At 35.8% G+C, this 27,355-nt stretch overlaps 1 protein-coding gene across 1 annotated transcript in view; it reads right to left on the bottom strand.

Annotated features, from left to right (window-relative positions):
- SYNE2 (spectrin repeat containing nuclear envelope protein 2) overlaps nt 1–27,355 on the bottom strand; it is a 211,399-nt gene that overhangs the window by 139,783 nt on the left and 44,261 nt on the right. Inside the window, exons 15-35 of the mRNA XM_015813323.1 lie at nt 26,282–26,469; nt 26,026–26,190; nt 24,752–24,907; nt 23,072–23,245; nt 21,477–21,611; nt 20,260–20,415; nt 19,178–19,395; nt 18,271–18,334; nt 16,590–16,708; nt 15,799–15,922; nt 14,655–14,815; nt 13,689–13,836; nt 12,435–13,003; nt 12,041–12,217; nt 10,233–10,383; nt 7,288–7,446; nt 6,473–6,634; nt 5,360–5,461; nt 3,336–3,536; nt 1,727–1,898; nt 1,081–1,193 (exon numbers count right to left, since the gene is read on the bottom strand). Coding sequence (XP_015668809.1) covers nt 1,081–1,193; nt 1,727–1,898; nt 3,336–3,536; nt 5,360–5,461; nt 6,473–6,634; nt 7,288–7,446; nt 10,233–10,383; nt 12,041–12,217; nt 12,435–13,003; nt 13,689–13,836; nt 14,655–14,815; nt 15,799–15,922; nt 16,590–16,708; nt 18,271–18,334; nt 19,178–19,395; nt 20,260–20,415; nt 21,477–21,611; nt 23,072–23,245; nt 24,752–24,907; nt 26,026–26,190; nt 26,282–26,469 — 3,614 coding nt within the window. The remainder of the gene's footprint in view (nt 1–1,080; nt 1,194–1,726; nt 1,899–3,335; nt 3,537–5,359; nt 5,462–6,472; nt 6,635–7,287; nt 7,447–10,232; nt 10,384–12,040; nt 12,218–12,434; nt 13,004–13,688; nt 13,837–14,654; nt 14,816–15,798; nt 15,923–16,589; nt 16,709–18,270; nt 18,335–19,177; nt 19,396–20,259; nt 20,416–21,476; nt 21,612–23,071; nt 23,246–24,751; nt 24,908–26,025; nt 26,191–26,281; nt 26,470–27,355) is intronic.

Below are 27,355 nucleotides of genomic sequence, written 5' to 3'. Positions count from 1 at the left end.
ATCCATCCATCCATCCATCCATCCATCCATCCATCCATCCATCCATCCATCCATCTATTTATCTATTATCCAGGGTTTTTTTTCTCATAGAACGCCCAGAACGAAGTTCCGGCACCATTTTTTGGATGGAACCTTATAGGGTAGGCAAGGCGGGTTGTATGACGTGTGTGAGTTCCGGCACCTTTTTTTTTTTTTTTAGAAAAAAGCACTGCTATTATCCATCCACCCATCCATCCATGACTCACTCACTGATTATTGCAATAAGTGACAATTTCTGAATAGATTATAACCAATTGATCAACACCTACAGAACTGATTTTTCATTCAACATTGGTGCATGATTTTTCAATAACACTAAGTTCTCACTGACATTTCTCTTGGCATAGCCAAAGAGAAGGCTTCTATCTCAAAACAGGCTTCAAAGGCTTCTATCTCAAAACAGAGGCATAGAATCAAGATCATGCGAGGTATTAGTATTGCTTTATAAAACCCTAGTAAGACCACACCTGGAATACTGCAACCAATTTTGGTCACCATACTACAAAAAAGATATTGAGACTTTGGAAAGGGTTCAGAGAAAAGCAACTAAAATGATCAAAGGCCTGGAGACTAAGACATATGAAGAACGGCTGCAGGACTTGGGTTTGGCTAGTCTAAAGAAAAGAAGAAACAGGGGTGACATGATAGCAGTATTCAAGTATCTGAGGGGCTACCACAAAGAAGAAGGGGTCAAATTATTCTCCAAAGCACAAGAGGGCAGGACAAGAAACAATGGTTGGAAACTTACCAAAGAGAGAAGCAACCTGGAATTAAGGAGAAACCTCCTAGCAGTGAGGACAATTAACAAGTGGAACAGCTTGCCTTCAGAATCACTGGAGATTTTTAAGAAAAGACTAGACAGTCACATGTCTGAAATGGTATAGGTTCTCCTGCTTGAGCAGGGGGCTGGACTAGAAGACCTCCATGGTCCCTTCTATTCTATTCTATTCTATTCTATTTCTAAAAACAGGGCTAATTTATTTAAAATCTGAAGAATCCTGAAGGAAAGTAGTCAACACAATTTGCAGTCATATGCCTTACCATTAGTTGATTAATTTTCTTTTCTGCCATCTCTTTTGTTTCTGAAGAGTCAAAACACTCTTCCAGAGAGATCTGGACATTGCTGAACCAATCATCAAAATGCTTACACTGGTCTGTGGGAAGATGCAGTTTAAAATATGCAGTATAAAAAGATTAGTAGGATGAAGAGGCACAGGACTTCATTATTTGAATCTAAGCAATTACCGGTAGTTCTATCATTGCTGGGCTCCTCTTGGCTACTGGATGAAAAGTCTTTGCAAATTAAAATATAAATCAGAAAAACAATTAGAAATTGCTGAATAAGAATTGTTTTCCATTGAAAAAAGTCATAGGTATAGATATTTAAAGCATATTGAAAAGGGCAGTTTTTCACTCCACACAATTATATGTTTAAAGTTAAGTGACAAATTTATAATACTATATACTTATTATAGTAACTATATTTTAAGTATATAAAAAACCAGAAGTAGTTACTTTATGAATGTTTCTAAACAGTTTAAGTATCGTATTCTGTTCCCCTTTGTAGATCCAAAACACTTTTGCAGAAATCAAAGCAAATCAGTTAAAATTTGCTTTTAAAGAAAATAGGGACTGCTTGAAATTGACAACTTAAGAAAAATAAAAATAATAATAACTTTTCACTCACAGTTCAAGAGAGTTGTAAAGTGATCCTGAAATCTTTGTTTTTTTGAATTAAATAAGTCAGTGATACTTATCAGCTGCTTATTTAATTCAATAACATCAGGGTTCAGATAGCTTGTCGCTTTCTGAAGTAATTTCACATGTTGTTTTTGATGAAGAATCTTCTGATGTATTTCCTAAAGAAGAAAGGGAATATCATTTACATGTTGACAGAAAACCAATCTGGAAATAATTTTGATATTGTTGATCCTGGAATGTCAACACTACTTAGACTAGCAAGTAGCATGCAGATTCAGAGGGAAAAAGCAAATCTGGAACACAGATCACATTTATTAGCACCTTTTTAAAGAACTTGCATCTTTTCCTGGGCTCATACAGAGTTCAGGGAAATGGTATCCTGCCATAAATTGCAAGGGATGGGGAATGAACCAGCCAGCCATAAATTGCAAGGGAATCGGAATGAACCAGCCTCCAAGGACACCTGGCCTGGGAACTGAATGTGAAACTGCAGTGAGAGGTGCCAAACATCTGAGCTGTTCCCCAAATATCCAAAAGGCATCCTACTGGACACTGATGGACTGGTCAATGGGGGAGGGCAAGGGAAAGGGGAAAATGTAACCATTGCCTGGGTATATTCAGATCTAGCTTTACTTTTGCTGCAACTACTTAACTTTAGCAAAAGAACCTATCAATTCAATCAAATGGAGTCAAGGGTCTTTCTTTCCTAAATGTCAAGTTGGGGCATATCTGAAACATTTGATTTAAATATATGACAACAGGTATGTGCTTATTCCTACATGCTCTGCATCATTCCTACTGAATTTGAACCTCTGCATAGTCATAAGTAATAGTAATCATATTAATATAGCATTAACCAATGTCCAAGTGTAATAATTTGGCAATGCTGACAAGTAAACAATTTTGTTTTTGAAGCTAGTTACAAACATCAGATTATGTTATGTTATATTATGTTCACATATACTGCTAAGCAGGATTTCAAACCAAAGCTCGCTGAGTAAGTTACAGTAACTTGACTATGACATAACATTATTATGGCTTAGTATTATGTGTAAATGTTGTCCAAGTATAACTGGATTGTGTTAAGCCTATGTAGACTGGGTTTTTTTTTTACTTATATGCCCAGGGCTTTTTTTCTTATAGAACGCCCAGAACGGAGTTCCGGCACCTTTTTTGGATGGAACCTTGTAGGGTAGGCAAGGCGGGTAGTATGACGTGTGTGAGTTCTGGCACCTTTTTTTTTTTTTAGAAAAAAAGCACTGTATATGCCTATTCATTGTGGATTAATATTTTGTACAAACTTAATCTCTGAATCCTGGTTCATAATCATGGTTGAGATTGATATTGACATAACTTTTAACTGCTGTGAAAGGCAGCAGGAGAATGGAGTATGGGAAAGTCACATGGAAGAGAATGATGGAGCTCCTAATTTTCTGATCCCACTCAAAATCCTGTGATATCTGCAACAACCATTGAAATTCCGTCATTCTGTCATTGTAAGAGCAGTTCAAAATGTTATCTTCAGGTGTAATATCATCTGCATTGCCAAACAAACTAAAGATGCTTCTCTATGATGTTGTATATGTCTGAAGTACCTCCAATTTTGTAAAAATCTCCAAGGGATCAGAGGGAGATAAAGCTTCCAGAAGCGATTCTGTCATTCCAATTTGAGTCTTGGCAAGATCAAGATCTCCTTTCAGCTCTGTTGTACTGCCATTCACTTCAATGGGTACTGACTTATTTGGTAAATGCTTTCTTATTTGCTCCATTTTGTTCAAAAGAGAAGATTTAATAACCTGAAAAGGAAAAGAATTTTCATTATTATTTTAGTAGAAATTGGAGAGAAATATTGCTACACATACCTGCCTTTTTTAAAAAATTACAATTTCCTTCTTTTTTGCAAGAATTGATAAACACATCTTATATTTTTAGGTATACCCAGGATTTATTTAAAATGTTGAAGCTAGTTGTTATTGAAAAAGGCATTCCATATTCAAATTCTTTTCTGTTTTTCCCTTATAGCCAGTAACAATGTCTACATGATAACATTACAGTGTAAGGTTCCTTTACCCCAATACGAAATCCTATCTAGTGAGTTTTGTTTCAGAGGATTAAATCAAGAAAATCTGTTTTAATTAATGAATGAAGGCAAAAACATGTTGCAGGACACAATCTGGGTCAGTCACTGGGACCAGAGGTTTTCTCTTCCGAACTTTTGGACTCGTGCTGGAAGCCATCCTCAGGGAACTTCTCTGTGTTCTAATTAAAGGTGTCAAGTTTGTTTTCATAAAAATATGTTTGGAACCATGTTCTATCATAACCTAGCATTCAAAGAAGCTCTTGACCAACAGCATCACGACTGATTACGGGCAACAGTCACAGTCAGAAGCAACAATATATGTGCTTCAGGACAGAATATTTCTTCCTTCAGAAAAATCATTTCTACTATGCACTACCACTACTTGTTAACATTATTTCCCCATACTTAGGTAGAATATTTCTAGCATTTTCTTGAGAACATCACTGAAAATATTTCCCTTCTTTCATGGGGTGCAAAGGATGTTGTAAAAGTAGGGCAGATGTTTCGTTGCAGTCCTCCCCCCCACAAAAAATGTCTAATTTAGGTGCTAAGTATCTTTATTAGTGTTATTCTCTTTCCTGACATGTATACATAGAGAGGCTTATGAGAAGTTTCCCCTTCTACACAGATACTCAAATACTTACAAGGAAGGTACTCTCCCCACACACAGATGCACATTCTGAGGCACAAACATACTTCTGGGTTTTCATAACTGTATTTGCCAGGCACTTCTGGCAAAGCAAGTTTCCAGAGATTTCTGTTTGTCAGAGTGTACACAGAATTAACCTATGTCCCAATCCTTTTAATCTCAACTAAGATGACTAGGCGGGGGGGGGGGGGGGGTTNGTTCAATTAGAGCTACTGCATCTCACCTTCAAAACTCCAGAAAATCACTAGATGGGAGCATTTTCAGCCTAGATGTGAGCCCAGCTAATTCCTGACCAACTCAACCTTCCTCCCTTGAGGTTAAACAGCAAGGAAGGGGTCTTCTTGAGGTTTTCTTCCTATAGTCATCTAGAGAGAACTAGAGCTTCTTATGAGTGAAAGAAAAAAAAATGAACCCTCTTCATAGGACTCAGAGAGAAATATAAAACATTTTGACTTCTAGATGCAATGGACAATTAGATGGCACCAGATTGTATCTTAGTGGCTGTAATCTGGTAATATAGCTCAGAAACAGGCACCAAAGTTTCTGTTACTTCCGACATATCACAGCACTTTGAGTCAGTATCAGATAGTCAGCCTGAAGAGAAGTAACAGAATGGAAGGCATTTTCCTTCCTTCACCTTGCTCCTATATCCTTGGTCGAAGAGAAGAAAATAAGACAGTGGTGCTGAATACCAGCCGAAACAGTAATTACCCTGCACTGTCCGGTTGAATGGGGCAGACCTGATAGCAAAAGAGACCTTTACAATTGTGTTTTATTTTCATTATTGCAAGGCAATACAAAAGGAATAGAAAATCTTTTTTGGACAACAAAGATAAGCAGGCCTATTATATCAACCACAATCATAATTCTTGTTATTTCTCCTCTTTCACCTGTAGTTCAAGTGGGGGTTCACTGCCATTAAGAAGACACTGAATTTCATCCACCTTTGTATCAAATTCCTCTAACTTTTTTTCTTGGCACAGGATATCGGCCTGAGAAGATACAGAAAACAGATTATGTAGAAACTATCTAATTGTAAATTTTATTTTACCAGTTAGTATTGAATAGAAGTCATAATGCACTGCCCTTGAAGATTGCCAGGAAGCAACAACTGGGCCAAAATGCAATGGCTTAAACAGTTATGAACACAACTCAGGATACCCAATGTAGCACCTCTGCTATTAAGCTAGACTGATTACCAGTGATGATTACCTCCTATAAAGCCCTTCATGGCATGCAGCCTGAATGCCAGAGGGATTGCCTCTTTCCCATCTTCTCTGCCTGTTCTGTAACAACCATAGAGCTGACTGGAGAATTCTGGGAATTGAAGTCCACATGTCTTAAAAGTTGCTGGGGTTGAGAAACACTGCATTAAGCAATGTAATTTGATGGGAACTAGAAGGCATTCCTTTTCATGGCATCTGCTCTTTGAAATAGAATCTCCCTGGAGATTTAGGCTGCCCTGCCCTGATTTTGGGTCAAAGGCCCCAAGATCAATTTCTGCCATCTTCAGGTATGATGGGGAAAGATTGCTATTTAATGTAGGTAATACTGAGCAACACGAGGGAGTGATTTGACTAAAAATAAAAGAACTTTCTCATGACAAATTATTTGCACTGGATTCCTTTTCAAACCGGCTGCATCTTAACACAAGAATGGTAAGAGTTTTGAAGACTTTATATTAATCTTTGTTGTAACACCTACTATCATTTCAAATTAAAATTCCCCTTTCAGTATAAAAATAGCTTTTCAAACATATCTTTTTCATATCTGCCTCTCATAAAGAAATGCTAGGTATTTTATGAATGAATCTCTCATTGCATTCAAGCAGAGGAAAAGAAAGTCAGAGAAAGGATGGCAATATGGAAAAGAGAACAAGGAGGAAGAAAAAAACAGAACTTTAGATCTTGAATCACAGCTTGATGGCATTGTACCATTCTTCATCCAATTTAGAAAAAGTTGACTGCAGTTACTGAATGACAAATAATCCCTATCAACCATACCTCCAACTCTTCCAATTCCTTCTCAGTCACGTTCCCATCTTCTAAGTTCTTCTGCATTGCATCTGACCACTCATCAATCAAACTGGATAAGTTAAGAAGCTTGTCCCATAAAGCCAAAGCTCTTTCCAGGTTTTCACAATAGCTTTCAGTCCGCTCATTGATCTGGAAGATGGAATTAGGTTTTCCAAAAAAGAAGAAAGAAACAGAACATAAAGCTTTTTAATCAAGTAAGAACATGAAGAGAGGCAAGGTAAAATGAAGCCAGACACAAAAACAAATAAGGGGAGGGAAGTAATCCAATGTTCCCATAGGATACAGCCAGTTTCTTGCCAAATATGATTATCATATCAAAGATCACAATAGCGCTCCAGACTCTACAGACAGGTTTGGCGAGGTGGCTTGGTTTATTAGATGGAATCTTCTTCCAATAATGTGTCCTAACTGGTTTTAGTTAGGAACTGCCTGGGCATATTCATAAAGCAGTCAGTGTCCTTCTCTAGCTTTTTAAAGTATTGAAGTAAGACATTCTTAAGATATGCACCCATGGAAAAACTCCTGGGAGTGCTAAGCAATATAAACAGCATAAGATAATATTGCTTGTTTGTTTATATCTTTGAGAATAATCTCAAATAAAATAAAAATATGCATTTCTTTGAGTCCCACTTTGTTTAAGCATGCTCCAATTTCCCTCTTTTTGGGTTCCTCATCATGCTAAATTTAATTTAATTTACTTTGAATAATACTTGGAAGTCAAAATTGATTATTACAATGAATGATAATTTGGAACATCCTTATAGTTAGTTTATATAACATACATCCAGCCACCGGTCCACAATAGCATTAGCCTCATTCTCAAATGGGGGTTCCTCAAAACTCTTCATTTTGTTCACTTGAGACTGAAGATTTTTGCACATTTGGTTTAATCTATCAACATCTTCAGAGTAATTGTTAAATTCTTCCTTTGCCATGTTGACCTATGAAAAGACGAGAATGAACAAGTTTATGAACAGGTTTGTTGCATTTGTGGAAAATTCTAAAGAGTCCGAAATTTGTCAAAATGGAAAATGGCACTGCCTTTGATTTTCAATATTTATATTCGTTTCAGCATCAACAAGAATGAGAAAAAAGTAACAGAGTTATGCTTTATTATGAATTTTCCAAGTTTTAAAAAAATCAGTTACTTTTTATCAAGAATTAAATCTATTCAAATATTTTGAACTTTGAGCAATATTCTGCTTTCTTTTTATGCAAGTATATTTCAGATTTATTTGTTTGTTTATTCATCTTCTTTTCAAATATATGGACTCCCAATTCTCCTCTCACAGATTTGCCATATACTGTTCCTATAATATTGAATTATACTGTCAAAACTATGTTGAAAGCAGGACCTGGATTGTTAATGGCAAATTAAACCTCAAATATTTTGTTCTACATATAATAATAAACAAATTGTTTTTCAGGTAATACAATATTCCCTCTGATAACTACAGTTGTTTCAAAAAATGAATCATCCATTTTAATTTATAGAATTGTATCACCAAATTTGTGTCTCTGAAACTTGCAAAATACCATTTTTATTTTCCACTTTGGGCTTCTGAAGTGGCTCTTATGCCACCAAAACACACAAACACAGGCAGTGGAGAACTGACCTATACCACTTGGCAATTATAAAGCTTTTGTTAATGACAGCTTTGTTCCCTGTCAGACAGTACTCTGTTTTTAGTACATCCAGCTAGACAATGAGAAAGCAGGACAAAGGTTTTCAAGCAACAGATGATAGACAACTTGTCTTCTTATTCCTCTAACAGAAAAAAATAAGCATGAAACTCTGCATACTTTGGGTGGGGAGGGGGAAGAATTCTCACCAGTTTATTTACTTAAAAATACTAATGCACATGAGCCAGATCAGGAATGACATGGCAGATCTTTGTGCCAATACTCTTTAAAAAAACAAACCCAAAGCTAAGGACCCTCTCTTTGCACCTGTGAATTAATAAACTGGAAATTTAGCAATGGATGTATGAGATAATGCTTTACTCTCATGACATTGCCGAATCCAAATAAAACAACCTTGGCAGAAAGGAAAGATACATCAAACGTAAGTATTTAGATTCTGACTCTCATTATTAATCACATTATGCATAAACTGGAGAGAATCATAAAAGACCAGGAATGAGAAATCTTTAGACCTTTATTTAAGTAACAAAGATACAGAAAGTGTTGTCAAGATTCTTCTGAAATGGAACGACCCATTTCAAGTCCTCCTTGAGGCAAAGTTAAATCTTCAAGGCAGGTAACAGAACAAACATATATTATCAAATTCTGAATATTTACCTCTTTTCTTTATATATTTTGTTAATGTTGACATTGTTGTCTATTGATAAACTTTGCTTCCGATTCAAGCATGGAAATATTATTGACATTTTAAAATATCCTAAACAGGTAGTCCTCGATTTACAACAGTCCACATAGCAACCATTTGAAATTATAACAGCACTGAAAAAAGTGACTTATGACCATTTTTCACACTTATGACCGTTGCAGCATCCCCATGGTCATGTGATCTAAATTCGGGGACTTGGCAACTGACTCATATTTATGACGGTTGCAGTATCCCAGGTTCATTGATCACCTTTTGGGACCTTCTGACAAGCAAAGTCAATGGGGAAGCCAGGTTCACTTAACAATCGTGTTACTAACTTAACAACTGTGGTGATTCACTTAACAACTGTGGCAAGAAAAGTCATAAAATGGGGCAAAATTCATTTAACAAATGTCTCACCTAACAACAGAAATTTTGAGCTCAATTGAGGTCATAAGTCTGTATTAACATCTTGTTCCAGAGATATATTTCATGATTTATGGAAAGTTGGGTACCTGTGAGTAATTTTTCCCCTATCCTATAGTAAGCGCTTTGCATGAGACTTATCTATGTCTTAATCGACAGGAAGCTTGCCTATAGACATGGTAAAAGCTGAAAAATCTTAACACTTGCAGGATGAGGCCTGGAAGAAGCCCAAAGATTTTTGGCTTGGAAGCTTTTCTCTTATCTCCCCATGGAGTGTTGATGGCAACACTGTATACAGGTGGGGCTTCTCTAATGCATCACTGCTAAGAATTCTGTTCCATAGCAGAGAAGATTTGTTTTCAGATTGTATCTACTGCAGGCTGGAAGGAATGCAATCAGTGCTTAATAGGTATTAGCCAAAGGCCACCAAGCAATGCATCTCTGGACTGTACTCTACATGGATTCATAATTCCCATTTCATTGGAACATTGGAACACACTCGTAGAGTAGGAAAATTAGGATTTTATCACTGTTCACAATGAATCTGCAAGTTACTAGCTGCACTGGATAGACAGCAACAGACCAAAAAGTAAGACACAGTTTCTGCCCATAAAACATAGTGTTCTTGATCCAGACAGAGGCAGCTCAAATTGATGATAAAACTCTGAACTGGGGGCTTTATAGGTTTTCATGACTAGGGATTAGACTTTTGCGTCAACTGATGATATACCTAAGCAGTATATAACTGATGATACTTTATACTTAAAGCATCACTGCTGTCTTTTAATACAGTGATCAGCAGTGAAAGAGGAAAAATACTTATGGCTAATTGCTAGATCTTTGTTTGGAGTTTGTCTTCCAGTTCTCAATGCATTGTGTCTCATGTCCATCACTGAATGCTACAGGGTGTTGCTCATTTGCACAGAACCAGAGAAATGGTTTCCTATGTACAAAAATTCCCTAAAATTTCACCTTAGCAATTATCTTCTGCAGGTTTTCTTTTCCCATGTAGGAGGCTTGCTGTGATAGGGCATTTTCTTGCTTCAGAATAATGCTAGTCAAACAGGTTTTGCAGCTTTGATATTGCTTCAAGAGTTCCATTGTGCTTTTACAGTACTCACGCCTATAGAAGGGAACAAAGCCAAAAGAAAATTGGAGACATTTACACACCGGCCTAAGATTAGAGAACCTTATTTTTCAAATCATTATGAACACGTCAAGGAATCCAGTATGCCCACTCAACTCCAAAGTAAATAAGCTTTCTCAAAAATGAAGAAGAGAATTAGTAGCCTTTAGGACTAAACTAGGGATTAAATGCAGGAATATGCTTTCATAGTTTCATATACCATCTTAGAGGAAAATTAAAATTAGAATCGTACTACATAGGGAGAGAAGTTTAACTTCTTTCCAATTTTGCATTGCCCACTCCTAAGCTGCTGTTCTAGTTATGATAGATACCTATGATAATTGGCATCAATTATGAAGATAACTGACCATGTAAAGACAGAAGAGACTGAGAGTATTTATAAGAATGTCTCCCACAACTGGGATTAGCAACTTGGTCATTAAGCAAAGTGGTTGTTAAATGAACACACAACTGTGCTTATGATCTTACTTCATCTTACAGGTCTATAAAAATCCTAAAGGCAAGAATAGATTATAACGTGATTTTTTTCATCATTGTTATAACTGTAAATTGTTACTAAACAAGGCAGTCACTAAAGGAGGACTACCTGTATACGTCACTGGCTGCAGAATATTTATTTATTAATCAAATTTTTATAGCTGTTCATCTCTCTAAAAGTGACTCTGGACAATATACAACAATCGATTAAAATCACAAATATGAAAACAACACATATAAAAATATAACAATCCACATTTAAAATAAATATTATAAAAACAAATATACAAAGTGAGCAAGGAGAGGATAAGAATGTCCATTTTAAAATATCAAAGTAGGAGGTCCCTTCTTGGACTCTTCCAGTTAGAATGCAAGAAAGGGGAGTTTTCATTCTTCCATAGAGAAAATTTTAATTCCCTGACATGCTACTTCCTTACCAACGTAGAGTTTCTTACACAAACTAAAGTTCAATCACATAGTCTCGAGTTATCATTTAAAAGTTGTCCAGTCCCCAAGAGTTGTATCATTCAATACTTCCAAGTAAGAGAACTGACCCAGCCAGGATTTAGGAGAATTCTGGCTTTCTATGAACAAGTCAACACACAGGTACATACTGCTCAATTGCTCTAGTTTCTTTTAAGAGAAGCAACTAAACATACTGTTTGTGTATACATTTTTCTTGCAAAAAGACATTTTTTTTCAATTTCTAGACACATTTTTCATCATTTTCTTTTTATAGTATTTTAACCAAAAGTTCCAAGTTGATTTTTCCCACAACCAGGGGCAGAAAATATGGCTTGCTCTTGGCTTCCGATAATTTACTTGTTTTACAGAGTTAATAATTTTGATAAACATAAAAAAAAATTTCACGAGTTCTTTAATTTCCAATTAAAGAAGATATAAAAGGGAAGTTATGTGTTCCAGCATGAGTGATCATTTATCTCTAATTTATTGCAATATGGGAAGATGAGCAATGTCTCAGTCTACAGCTGCATGCAATATAGCAGAACAGCATTATGTATGTATGTATGTATGTATGTATGTATGTATGTATGTATGTATGTATAGTACAGTCCTAATCTATTCAGAAGTAAGTTTTATTGAATATCAGTAGGACTTCCTAGGAGGTACATATAAATATAGAATCGTGACCTACTTTTCAGTAATGGCAAGTTTAGTCTTCTTCCATAGGTCCTGAGTAAGTGTCCACTGCCGACTGACCTCATTTTCCTGGGCTTTTGGCAACTGGGAAAATTGACTAATCTCATTCAAGGCTTTCATTTCTGGAGCACAGCGATCAAGCTTCTTCCACAGTTCATTGAGCAACTTCAACCTATATTATCAAGAGAAAAAAATAGATTGATACCTTGTAATTTCACTGTGACTATTCTGATATTCTATTATTTTAAAATACTTTCAGATTTATTATTGTATTATATTTATTATATTGTATTTTATTATTATATTATTTTAAAATATTTCCAGTTTTAAGAAGCTTCCATAATTCCCAACCAGAAGATGTAAAATTAGTGAAAAAAAGGCTTTCTCACCTTTGCGAAATAGCAGGAATTGTTGGGTCCCGCAAGCCTATCACACTGATTGAATCATATATATCTTGAAGATTTTTAAATAGTTCATTATTCCTCAGGGAAAATTCTTCAGTCTTTTGATTCTGGGTATACTCTGTTGCTGCTTCAAAACCAATAGAGGGGCATTCCTTTATAAGTAAAGCTGCTACAAACTCTTCACAGCTCATATTTTTACCACTTTCAGCCTCTACCAAATAGATATGAAGTTGCTTCAATTTCTCATCTAGAGACTTGGCTTCTTTCTCCATATGAGAAACCTCCTGCATTGACTGAGGAGACCAGCTCAGCGGTGTAGAGGCATCCACAGAACATTGAATACGTCTCAGGGAAGCCAGAAAACTTTCAAGATCTTGTAAAATTGTTTCAATGACTTCTATCTTTTGACTCAGTTCTTCTAACTGTGTTTTATAGTTGTTGATCATTAAACCAATGGCCTGCCGATCTCTTTGGTCAGTTGTCCATTCTGCAGGGCTTTTTTGCTCTTGGCTGTTGCACTGTTCAATACAATTTGCTATAGATGCCTGGATTTTCTGAAAGAAAGGATGATAGGATCTGGAAACTATGTTTTATGCATAATATTAATTACTATGCAATTACACTTACTAAATCTGAAGAATGACAGGTGGCTCTATAGCAAAATGGTAGCCTGCATACTTTTATTCAGAAGGACACTTCTCTAACTAGGGCTGGAAAAACTCCTGCCTGATACTCTAAAAAGCTCCAGTATTACTGGTCAGTGTTGATGGACCAACAGGTCAACTTGATATAAAGTACTTGAGTTTCTTATATTCTTAAGCACCACATCTACTTTTGTTGATGAAAAATGATGAGCAGACAGACTTATATATGATTATTCTTCTAGGGGAATAAACAGATTTGGAGGAAAGCACTTAAAGAAGACCAGTTTGGGTCTTTGGGCTGTAATAAACATTATAATATAATACAAAGTAAAGAAAGATTCAGAACCCCTCTTTCTGTTTACCACCACTTTCCCTTAGAGAAAAGTGGCTGAGATTGGGAAGTTGAACTGAGAAAAGAGGAGACTTCATCATTTCTACTTCCAAGTTCTTTTCTGAAAATTTCTTTTTGCAATTTTGCACTTAGGATTTTTGTGAATATAGTCTTAATGCTCTAGAAGAATCTGGGGCTAATCTTTGAAGATGAATAGATATTATTTGAATTTCCAAAGAAAATTTTAACATGATCAGTACAAACCTTCACTTTTTTGTACAGAAGATCAGTTTTACTCATCATACAACGTGGAATGTCTCTTTTACAAAGTTGTTCTTCTGACTTGCAGAGTAAGACCCACTCATTTTCTATTGGCATAACAAGGGCCAAAGCAGCCTTTAAAGATTCCATCCTGAAGGACAGCAAGTGCAAAATGAACAGGACATCACCTAAGGAAATGTCTCCACACATTGTACAATATATAAGAACAAAACAGTTCTTGATACAACTCCATTAACATAGAATGTGGCATACACCCAAGGATTTCTGCTTTTTGCTTTTTCATTAAAAGTCTTAGCTTTTGAGCATCAGCCAGACTTTGTAAAATTTTGATTAACAGGAGTAGGATAATCAATGCCCCAACTCACCATTTTGTTTAAAATATCTAGCCCACATGAGAATAAGAATAAAGTCTAGAAACAGAACAAAACTTCCCAAGATTACTTCCATTGCCTGCAGAAGTTATTGAAAGAACTGGCCATCTATGTGGATGTGCCATGTTTGACAAATCTAATTTGATATAATGTTTGATATCAGTTACTATGACTTCTCTTAGAAGTTCGTAATGATGGGGCAACTTGAACACATCTTTGTTATCTTCATTTTTGGGGAATCTCTATTGTTCCCTTTCAAGGCTAGAAGAATATGATTTTTTTTTAAATGAGACTTTCCTAGAAATCAATCCAGATTGTGCATTATCACTTCTTCTCACTTTCTGTGGTCTCAGTCCATAAGGAGTATAAGCCATCCCCTCTTCACATGAACAGCTGAATACTTAGGAGGCAATCTGCAAGCTAAACTAACTTTCTCCATCTCTCATACCATCTGATAAGTCAGGCTAGTTCAGAACAGGGCATTACTGATTCTGTTGAAGACAAAATCTATGTGTGTTTCCCTTATGTCCATTCAATTAGCCCACTGCTTCTTCAAGTTTTAATTTGCCAACTGTACCTTTTATCTAAAGCAAACTGGAGCTCATCCCATTCTTTGTGCAAATCTTCCAGAGATTTCTCAGAGATGACAGGATTGTCCATCTCACTTGAGAACTTTACTAACTGTGAAGCCACAGAATCCAACAGTTTCCAGGAAGAATCACCTTTGCTATCTAAAGCCTGAAACAAAATGTATAAATAGTGACATGCTATATTTTTTTTAAGTAACATTGTCAGATTTATAAACAAAAACATAGAAATAAAGTTCAACTATGCCTTTTTCCATAGTTTAACATAGTGTTTTAACTGAGACAATGCACAGCCAGTTCATCTATTGATTATAATACAGTCATATAAATTCTAATTGGAATATTAATAAATTTAATAATTAAAAGCAATTAATTTAATTTTAATAATTAATGTAATTATTAAATTAATTCATTTGTCAATTTCTCTGCATAGGAACCTAATGAATGCTCAGTAAGTACCAATGCTAATTCTGTTCAAATTGAAAAGATAAGCCTAGAGAAGGTATAATTCAAACTCTTGTGTTAGCCATTGCTAGATTCCAAGAAACAGTTAAGGATTGCAAACTATAATCTTGACTTTAATAAACAAAAGTGTCATGCAACATGTCCTGCAGTATGTTTCTTTTGCAAGCTGTTCCATGGAGTGACCCATTAGAATCCATTTGTTTTTTACTGGCAAAATAAATGCCTGTCTACATAATACCCCAAGATTACTTTTGATGCTTGTTCAGCAAAAGTGCAGTGAATTGCATCGTGACACATTCTTTGGCATCCACCAAGCTTCCTGCCTTACAAATTCATTTTTAAAAAATATTTGTTTAAAAAAATTAATATGAAGTTAACAGAATATAAACCAAAGCATCCGCCTCAAGCAGAATCTTATACTAACAGTGCTACTGGCTCTCTTAGTGGCCCCCGAGTCACTGTCAGAAACTCAAATGAGGATAGTTGTATCCTAGGCTATTATTTGTCCTCTGGTTTACAGGTATTTTATAACTGGTTCCATCTGACCTAATAACCATTTTATGAACACGTCCATTATATTCTCTCAAAATTCCAAATAGAGCCACTTATGCTAAATGTCTGAGGAACCCTGACTTAACAGACAAATTAGGAAAGCACCTAAACACTTACTTCCAGTGTTTGCAATTTCTTCTGAAGGGAAGAAATGTTTCTCACATCATCAATGAAAGACAGAGTTATAGTCTCTCTGATGCTCTTCAGGTGAAGCTTCAGATTATGTCTTGCTTTGTCATAGCTAAGAGAAAACTTGATATCATTAGTATTATGCAAAATTGGACATGAAAACAAGATTCTTGCTTCTTCTAATGCTGCCTTCTCCTCCTCATCTTCATGAAATAATACAACTGTTTGTTTCTTAATACTTTCTCATTTCTTCTATCAGCCACCTTGACTTATGCAATCATCTTCTTACTTGCAGATCCTAAACTAAATGTGCTTTTTTATGTTTAAATTTACTTTCTGGCCAGGGGCCACAAAAACCAAGTACAAAAAAGAAACAGGTTCTTAAATTGTTCAACATGCAAGTAAGCAAATCCAACCAGGAGAGGTCTGATTTCTGAGGCTGAGGAAGGAACACCGTAGAAATTTCCCAAAAGGAGATAAAGCAAGGCACTTCTCTCAATCGGAAGAGCCCTAGGTTATTTCAAGACCAAATGATTGTGAAATCTAAAATAATTATTCAGAGTAATCCAAAGAGAACAACTTGAGGAAAATGCATTTTATGTTACTCTCTATAATAATTCTAGGACTGGAATCTGACAGATTAAAACAAGATAAGCCACTTTGAAGATTCAGCTTTATTTTTATTTTTTTTTAAAAAAAAAGATGTTTGCAAATTTATTCCAGATATTTCTGGTAAATACTTATTTCTTGTCACTTCAATATTTTACACTGAAATATACCTTTCTTTTAATTTTTTTAAGGCCAAGTCTCCATCACTTTCCAACTTTTCTGCATGCTGTCTGCCATTTTGAAATTCCTTTTCTGGTTCCAAATTTATACAAGAAACATCTTCTGAATCCTAAAAATATAACCAAAATATATAAATAATTGCAATATCCATAACAATAATTATGTATAGTTAATGGAACAAGATCTTGTTAATTTTCCATATAAAAGAAATCTCACCCCCAAAATTAAAGATTTAAAAAGACTGAAGGTTATAAAGCCACAAGGGAAATTACTTTCACAGATTTATTTTATCCTAATTCAGGACATTTTATATGAAAAGTTGGGATATTGAATATTTATATTTTCCCATTCATGTTGATAAAGAGGTGAACTTTCCATATGCTTAAAAGCTGGGTTCAGCCATACCTAAAGCCAAATATCCTTATTGCGCTATTTCTTTCCTATGTATTAGGAATGGTAAAATAGTAAAATATGCTCAGGGTAGAAATTACAACTTTTACAGAATACAATTCTAAAATGCTTGTAGAAAGTAGTTTTAAAATAAATCTTAATTTTCAAATAAGCATCTGAGATTTGCTCTCTGGTTTACCAATCAGAATTATGAAAGTGTCAAATACTATTCCTCACAATTTCTTTTAGACAGAATAAGTAAATGACTATGCAGAACGAGTAAATTCAACTATATTTATTTATTCAAAACCATTATCGAGGGGGGGGAGAGTGTCAATGCTAATGGGAACTTCCAAGATATTTTTAAATTAGATTTATCCAGACATGGAATTCAGAGGCTGTCAAGGGAATAACTTATGCCTGATTTCAGGAAGGATTGTAATAACTTTTTCTGCTTCTTTTAAAAAGTTGCAATACAGCAAAACATTGGTTTGAAAGGTCTTAGTGCAGCAGACTTTGCATTCAAAGGATGAAATTTCACTGCAATTTATGTCATCTGCATCATGATGCAATGATGTTGAGGATCCACCTCTAAGCACGCCTGTGACTTTCACTGCCTTCTCACCCAACTCACTGCCTCCATAGCCAGCTGTATCCATATACTATCCAGTTGGTCTGAAGTGTCCAAGCAAAGCATCTTGGTCAGTGAGAGGGAACTTTCAGGCAAAAGAAACCTGCAACTGCTAAGCCCAGTATTTCTCAATCTTGGCCACTTGGACTTCAAGCTGCTAAGGTTGAGAACGACTGGCTTAGCCAGCTCCATTCTGGAAGCCCAAGGAATTAACACTCAAGGCAAACGTCAGTAGGTGATGCTGCAGAAGGGATGCAACAGACTGTTTGTATCTGAGGAGGATGCAGCACAGCTGCTATTATAGGATAACAGTTTGTATTAAAAGCCTTGATATCAAAAGATATTAATGAATTAATAGCATGAATGTTATACTGCTATACTAAACAGACCTTATCATCACCAATGGACAAAAATGTTATGCAAAGAAGGGCAAATTCTACAGCACCTATGAATTTCAGGTTTCCAGTGTGTGGCTCTGTAATCCATGCAAGACTATTTTTCAGGCTGTCACCTAATAACAAACAGACATTGATCTACAGACATTTATGTACATACATCAGTCTTCATCAGCCAGATGGAATGCAACTCCCCAAACTCAGTTTTGGATTAGGGAAGGCTGATCTAAATGAACATTAAAATGTGACACTTACCTTTTCAGCTTCAGGATTCTGAGATGATACCTTCTCTTCATTGACTGAAGCAGGTTTAAAATCTCTGAATTTTAAAATGAAATAACATCAGAGCAGAGCAATGAAAAATACCTCTTAACACTGGAAAAAAGAGAAGCACCATCCCAATTCTATTTATATGTTACTGAGAAAATAATTCAAAGTTTCCCAGACTTCATTTCTTGTCTTCTTTCCCTGTCATCTCCATCCCTGGCTCTTCCTTGGAATTAAAATTTGACATGTTCTATTCCTACATCACAAATAGTAGCATTTGCGGGGACTTTCTATTTTCATCATAATGATGGAAACAACATTACAATATTGTGCACATTGGGCACATGTGTGATACAGCAATGCATGTAAAAAATAGTTGGAGCCGGTGACATAAAGTCACCCCACTGCTGTTCTGAGTCTGACTTTCTTTGCTCCCATGTCCCATATATGTAGTGTATATTGGAGGGGGTGACCCTTTGTGAGCTGAATGCAATGAAATTTCATGTATGCCAATTAGTGTACATTCAAAGTGACAATAAAGTTATTATTCTATTCTATTCTATTCTATTCTATTCTATTCTATTCTATTCTATTCTATTCTATTCTATTCTATTCTATTTCATTCCATTCCATTCCATGTCCCCCTTTCGGAAAAATTATTTTAATTTCAGGACCAATTTACACATAATGGTGACTTATAAGCTCCTTCCTCCAAAATAGCTTACCACACTAACATTTTGTAAAATGTCTGGTTTTAATTTATAGCATAATGAAATCCATTACTCCAGCCATGAAATGAGGGGCTGTCATTTCTCCCACAAAAGCATTTTTTATGCTAAACTAACTATAAGTGCCCCAATGCCACAGTTCTACACTAATTATTAAAAATACCCACTCTTTCTCAGATGAATGGTCATCGCCAGTCCTAGATACCAACTCATTATAAATAGTTGCTGCGCATTTTTGAAGTTCTTTTTTCTTTTGCTCATATTCTGCAATTGGCAGCTTTATTTTGGACTCCTTTTCCACTTTGGTTATTTTATCATTCATTGTCTTCAAAGCTTGTAAGCAAGTGTTAAGCTCACCCAGGCTACCTTGCTGAGAAAAGAAGGCCTAAATGGATACAGAAATGCAGATACATCCATCTTGAGTACTCCAAGTCCTTGTTAACTTGCTATAAAACTCTTAATGACAATCCCACAAACATATTTAAACCTAATTTAACCAATCATATTCTTGAAGCATCATGGCTATGGCTGCGCTATGGATGAGGAATATCTGCTGAAATTCAGAAGCCAGAGGGTTGATCTGTTAACACATTCAATTGTCCTTGTTGATGAACTCTTTGCTCCATTAGATGACTAGTCCATAAGGTGCATCAAATTCAATAACCAAAGGTGCCTTGGAATATGCAGAGGGGCAAATTTAACTTCTGTCTGCCATGCTTCAAACAGGCACATGATCCAAAGCACCTTTTAGAAAGAAAATCCAAAATACTGGACAGCCAAATAGCAGAGAAAAAACTAAAAGGATCAGAATACCTACCCAGTTATTGTTCACCTGTAATTTATTTCACAGGTACCATCATGGATAAATATATATATATATCCTGTCTACTTACTGTACAGGCAGAATGTGCACGTTTTCGTCTCAGGTATATAGATTCTACTGAACTAATAGGTTATAATTATTTCACTTTGGGATAAGCAGCTAACCAACTTACTAAATACATCATTATATCATTATACTAAGGCATCATTCAGTTTTACATTGTTTCCCAGTTGAGCAGGCAGACAATTCCAGTTTTAGTTTTTGGCCTCTCCCAGTGACAATGATGTCAGGAAACAGAGTCAAAGGAAATCTCTCTTGGCATTGAAATGCCAGAAAACCACAACGGTAATTCTGGTCCATTATATGGTATCTTGTAAAATAAAAATTGTCTGAGAAACAAAAGAGAATGCCAATTTTACATGGTACCTCATGCTCCTCAATAAGTCCTTTTGTTTTCCCTGCATTGAGCAGTTTCTTCTCTTTATTTATCTGCTTATTGAGATTTGAAAAAGTCTTATTGAACTTCTCTCTTTCGATTTTCAATTTCAGGTGAATATAGGACATGATTTCACAGCGAGCAGCCTGCAAAAGAGATGGTCAAATCTGAATATTCTTTTTAAGTACAAGGGAAGTATTTTACATCCAAATCTTGTACTAAGATCAGAATAACATGTTAGTTTCAGAACCCTGCAAGCTATGTGTCTGTTCATTGCAACCTTCCTGAGTTTCCAGTTAACACAACACTCAAGGCATTTAACAGCAAAATAAACATAAAAGAATTAAGTTGTAATTAAAAGATTAAATTTCATCCAAAGGAAATGTAAATAAGAGAGAGAGAGAATATAGAAGGGTTCACAAAATTCTCCTCTACGTATTTGTTTAGTATATTTAGGCACTTCCCTTCATTAAAAATGTCTATAGTGATTAACAATGAAATCCATGATGAAAAACAAATGAACAAATAAAACACACAGAGAACAATAGCAAAATATCATTCTGTATGTGTTTTATTTATTCATCTAATCTAATATTTATATACTGTAAATACATCAACTTTAAATATTGACAATTTTATTGAAAAGGCAAGCAAGTTAAAACATGAATAGGCTGTGGCCTATTTGGAACTGAGCTGTGTGAATGGCTGGTCGGCTCACGTGCAGCTCAACTTGTGCGAGCAGCAGGTCAGCGAGCACTTGCGTGCATGTGCGCCAATCTGCCGCTCATGCAAGTTAAGCTGCCTGTGTGTGCATGCCGGCCCACCACTCATGTAAGTTGGACTACGTGCACACATGTACACCAGCCCACCAGTCGTGTGGCCCAGTTTATCTCTCTCCCCACCCCAGCTGGGCTGCCAAGCCACAATGGTTGGGGGCTGCTGCTCTATACAGTTGCTGTATACAGTTGCTGTAGATATAAAGAAAGTTCTGGCAACCACATAAAAGTAACTTGTCCATCAATACCTAGTGGAACTAATTTATTGAGACATATCTTCAGCCTAGGTCTCTTGGGATGAAGCTAATAATTCTCACCATTATATCACTCATACTGCAGGAAAAAAACCCTGCAAACATTTCATGTAAATATTAAATACTCAAGTGGCTTCTTCTTGATTAAAATATCTATTTCCAAGTACATTTTCTCACCTCCCATCTATCACAAACATCTTTGCTCCTTTCCTCCACCAGTGCCTTTTCATGAGCCGATAAAATGCTTTTCAGCTGTTCCACTGCTTTCAAAAACTTGCTAAGAATGTTAGTGTCCAAGATGCTAAAAGCCTCCTGGAAGAAAATGACATAAAATTATGGAATGATAATCAAAACAGCCACCCCCCTGCCCCAAAGTAGATTGTGCCTAGGTGATACAAGGGTTCTTCCGATTCCAGTAGAATTACAGATTAAAACAAGGTTTGCTGGACATAGAGGGACAGCCTTTGAAATAACTTGTTTTAAGCCACTATCAGAACAAGAACAGCTCATCTGATGTGCATTCAATATTTTCATGCTGGCTGGAGAATTCTGGGAGTTGAAGTCCACATATTTTAAAGTTGCCAAGGTCAAGAAACACTGAGTCAGCCCCTAGGACATAATGCACTGAATAGCTTCTGTAGCCCTAACATGCAGATAACATCACAGACTGGTTTGTGTATCTTTCTTGGCTCTCTGGTCTTATTAGTTTGAAGACCTGTTACTATCCCTTCCCATTAGATCTTTGATATAACTCTAGGGCACTGAATAGGAAAATTATAAGTATCTCCACTCTACCCTGTGCTGATCTCAGCCCCATAGCCCTCACTAGATAAAACCAGCAGGTGTGGCCTACTGGATTCCTGAGTTAAACACTCAAGTGTATTTGTATGTTTAACAATATTAGATGCAGCTTTTTTACCAAGAAGCTGCATCCCTTGAGGACATGCCATCATATTTCAATTAGTTTACAATCAAAAGCAGAAGGGAAAAAGGCACTGCCATTTCTTTTTTTTTAAAAAAAGAAAAATATTATTTTACTGAACTGTAAGATGCAAGTAATACATTATATTATTTGGGTACACTGGTATCTATACAGTATGAGCCCTAACACTATGATGATTTAGGCAACTTAATATTTACAGGTAAGGAAAAGACTCTAAACCAATATTAACTATAGTTTCTAAATTGTAACTGTTAATGAACATAAGGTTGCTGTTTCTGTTAACAGGTGGTTAATCTATGGCAGCAAAAAATCAGGGGTCTGGTAATATCTTTTCCAGCCAATGCAGGAATTGCAGCTCACAAGGCTTATGCCTTTTAATAAAACGTGTTAACTGAAAAATGTGCTTTCAGACTTGGTTTGGAGACATCACTTTGGTGTTCTTCACAGTCCAGATTATTTATATCAGGGATATACAATTTCCATCAATTCAAAGACTGCACCATATTTTGCATAATATTTTGAGGATCTCATTCCAAAAGTATACAGAGCCAGGCTTGTTTTGGGAGTTGGCTTTTACAGGTAAAATGACTGCCTTAAGCATTTACAAGATTTAAAGAATCCATTAAGCCTCTAAAAATAATGACAGACCTCAAGGTATCATACAAGGAACACTGGTAGAACATACTTTTTTTTAACTTCTGCCTGGAGACATCCTTAACATGTATTTTTAAAGCTCGCATAGTACCCATTTTTGTTTTTCATTTATGACAGCCACAGTACTCTGCCCTTTAGGGTGTTTATTATGCAGTGATATCATGGATTAACTCACTTCATATTTTGAATGTGGTTCTTCAGAAATTGTCTTTTGGCCTAGAAGATGCATAGCTTTTAGAAGGATTGTTTCGAGTTCCTTGTGAGCTTTTTCAAAGTTTAGCTTGACCTCATCTTCTGAGAAGAACTCATCTGGTGTACATGGATCTGTCTGAAGGCTAACAGGAAAAATCTAGGAAGAAAAATCATAGGAAAAAGAGTCATGTAGTCTCATCATGTATCCACTGTCATCAAAAGGCCTGTGATCCATCTTTTCCTTTGACTCAATTGTTAGAGACTTTAGATGGAAGATGAAAAACTTACTGTTTCAACTTTTTGTAAACTTATATTAATTGCATGCTAAAAATATTTTCCTGGAACTGGAATAATCCCAATGACTGTTATCAAAATACAGACAAGTATGGGAAGATGTATATATTTCAGGATTGTGTACAATTTTGTAATTCATTCTCTTACAGGACTGCATTAAAAAAAATTCCTTTATGGATCTGATTCTCTTAAAAACTAGAAAATGGAAAAGATAAATATAAGACATAGATAATATAGGATGAGATGTGGCTGAAAAAAGATAAGTTTCATAAACAAAAGTACCATCTCTAAATGGTAAAATAATCCCATTATATTCTGTCTTGATCATACCTCCACATCAAGTACTACGTCAAGTTCTAGCCACTACACTTTAGGAAGGATTCAGAGAAAATTGAAAAATGTTCAACTATGGGCAGTGAAGATGGTAGGAGAATAGAAACTGTTATGAAGAGGGATTGAAGGAACTGGGTATGCTTATCCATCAGAAAAGATAACTGAGGGAGACTATAATGATACCCTTCAAATACTTAAAAGGATATCTCTCAGAATAAGGTCAAGACCTCATATCTCTCACCACAGTGCAGAATATGAAATAATGGACTTCAGCTACAGGAAGAGACATTACAGTTGATTTTTTTTTTAAAAAATGAAAGCATACACTGTATGCAGATGTTGGAAAGAGCTGTGAGAGAGGATGCCTATGGAAGGGGAGTTGGGGTGATGGACTACAGTGAGGCAACAGTTTCCCAGCAGGAGGGCACATATTCCTGAAGGTGGGAGGGGGGACAGACAAGAGGCAGCCCAACCCAGACCTGGATTGGAGGCAAATAAGTTTGGATAGCCATTCCCTAAAATCTCCCCAGGGAATATCTGCTAGGGTAAGAGAAATAAGGATTTCGTTTGGCAAGATTCCATCTATTACATATAAGCAAATAAAGTCCTGAACTCTAGCTGGATTGTTCCACGTTGTTCTTGGGCTTAGCCTAGTAAGAAAGCTCCATTTTCCAATAAGATACAGTTAGAAGTCTATGCAAGCCTTTGTTCTGGATAACTGACTTTTAGATCTCTCCAGAGCAGGCTTGAACCAAGCTGACCAAGCCAAAGAGTAAGTAACAGCCCAGGAAATATAAGTGCTCTAATCCAGGGGTCCCCAACCCCTGGTACGTAGACCGGTACCGGGCCGTAGCATGCCAGCAACTGGTCCACACAAACAAGCAAAGCCCTTTTTCCTCTCCCTCCATAATTCCTTGCAAATGCACAGAAACTACATCACCCATAATGAATGGCAAGAGTAGAGATTTAGTTTGGAATGCAGCAAATAAGGCAAGTACTAAAATTCCAGTTTATATATAAAGTAGCAGATTTTTACCTCTGCCTTTTCAAAGCACTTTTTAGGAAGCTCCTTTGAGGGTTGTACTGGATTATTAAACATGTCTGGATTGAATTTCCTAGAAGTCTCGACATTTCCATTGTTATCTGTTACTAACATCACTTCTTCCTCTTGCATCCTCAACAATTTCATTTCCTATAAACATCAAGCAACATTTGTTAAATTCCTCAAGTCTGTTAATTGGACTTTGGTGGCTTCATTCTATGTATGTGTTTGCATTAATGAGAGTCATCTAAGACTCTGAAAACATGATACTTTTAATTGATTTTATCAATTAGCACAATAAAGTAACAACTATTATGAATGGTTAATGTTCTTGTATATATAGTTGGAGTCTTATAAATGTGGCAATATCAACATATATCAAGGTCTTTTCACCATGCTTTTTTAAAAAAGAAATCTACTAATTAAGAATATTTCATGCATACAAGAAAGTAGGTCCATTAAGGCTTATGCCACAATAAATCTCTTGTGTTGCTAATTTATTACAAAACCATCAATGACTTTTATAGACTTAAATTGATAGGTCATATGCAAATTCCATTTCTGTAAAACTGATAACTGCAGTCTAAGAAAACCTTGAGATTAGTCCCTACAGCCACTGAATTCTAATTTTAACTTGATAGAAAGGAAGAAATAATTAAATTCAGAAGGAATGGCAATATTCACTGCAATTTTACTTAATATTAAAATTAAATGTAATTGACTATGAATGACAGGATTAAAATTCGACACATCTCATAAGCATCTATCTGGGGGAGGCTGCTTATCACTTCATTTGAATTTTTTTTGAAAAACCAGGGATGAGTCTGCAGATTTAATATGTAAATATAAAATATGGAGCCGTGGTGGAGAAGTAGTTAGAATATAGTATTTCAGGCTAACTCACTGCTCACTGCCAAGAGTTCCATTCTGACCAGCTCAAGGTTGACTCAGCCTTCCATCCTTCCGAGGTTAGAAAAATGAAGACCCAGATTGTTGAGGGCAATACGCTGACTCTGTAAACTGCTTAGAGAGAGCTGTAAAGCATTGTGGAGTGGTATATAAGTCTAGGTGGTATTGCTATTGCTATTTAAATCTAACACTGAACTATTGGCATTGAGCTTAAACCCAAAGTGATGATATGAAACTTTTTATTCTTTCTCTAACCTCTAACCTCACAATACAGCGAGGTGTTAATATTATAACATCGCACAGTACTTTAAAATATGATTTGATCAAATTAGGAAAGTAAAGTATTTATGTCCACTCACAAACTTTGTCTTCTTTATAAGCTTAGCCCATTTTCTGTTCAATTTTTTCAATTCTCCAGAAACAGCTGATCCCACTTCTGCATTGCTGGATTCAATCAAAAAGTTTCCAGCTTCGTTCAAGGAACCATGCCGTGAATTCCAAGCTGCCAAAGTTTCTGGGGATATCTAAAGGACCATGTTAAAATTCATAAGATGTTTATGGTGCATCCATAATTTACAAAACAATTTCAATAACTGTGGAAAAAAATAAACATACCTTCTTAAGATGGTCTTTTCGAGTCTCTTCCAGCCAAGATTTTAGCAATTGGATGTTCTCCATATAGATGGCCCAAGATGATAAAACTTTTTTTAAGGTATCGTTCACATTGTTAATGTACTCTCTGCACTTGGAAATCTGAACTTCTGTCATCTTAAACAATTTGATTGTTTCTTCAGGATCAATTTCTAAAATGTTTTAAAATAATAACATCATTAACCATTTCTACAGTTGTTTACAAAGACCTCCCTGGTTCATTTTATACAACCAGAAGCTGTAAGCAGCTTTTACAGATCAGAAATCAAGACTGAAAGAGAACAACTTGCACAAGGTAAATAAATATGTCATTGGGATGAGACTCAATCCATATTTAACATACAATTATAACTCATTTCTTGCATTATGTATATAAATGAACTGCAGTTAAGTAAATTTGCCATAAGGATCAAGCCTTCAGCCTATATTTAATGAAATTGTCTCAGTTCATCTTGCCATTCAAAACCATTCTTTTGTAGGCTCCCATAAGATGGAAAGCACTTACATATCTACTAACAAGGGAATAATAGGTACACAATATAATGTTTCTTCTGTCCCAAATAGCTACCTTATAGATGAATCAAATCTTATTAATACAGCTTAGTGGTTCTTAGGGTACCAGTCACAGGTAAGCAAATTCAAGAAACAGGCATTCAGGAAACTTGTCAGTGTTTCTTCCCTATCTTACACCAAACAAAACCATGTGGCGTTATTTAGTAATTTTTCCTGAAAATCCTTCCTTAAGAATTTAGGAATTCTTCCCACTTCCAAGGCAGGTTGTACATTCCCTTGTTCTCAGGAAAATATTGAATATATTTTGGGGCTCCATAAATTGCTTTCATTAAATGCTTATTACTGCTACAACAACAAAAGAAATCACTTTATACTGAAAACAAGAACACTTGGGAGAAGATGGGGGTCATCTTTTTGAAAAGCTAAATTTGTATTTTAGTGAGGACAAGCCCAAAGATCTCATGACAGTGTAACAAATGGATGTCCTAGCTATTCCATTAGAATATAGAATAGAATAAAGCTGGA

Source organism: Protobothrops mucrosquamatus, unplaced genomic scaffold, assembly GCF_001527695.2.
Source record: "Protobothrops mucrosquamatus isolate PMUCROS unplaced genomic scaffold, P.Mucros_1.0 scaffold153, whole genome shotgun sequence".
Taxonomy (NCBI): Eukaryota; Metazoa; Chordata; class Lepidosauria; order Squamata; family Viperidae; genus Protobothrops; species Protobothrops mucrosquamatus.
The sequence above is the reverse complement of the archived record's forward strand: the minus strand, read 5'-3'. Positions and strand labels throughout refer to the sequence as shown.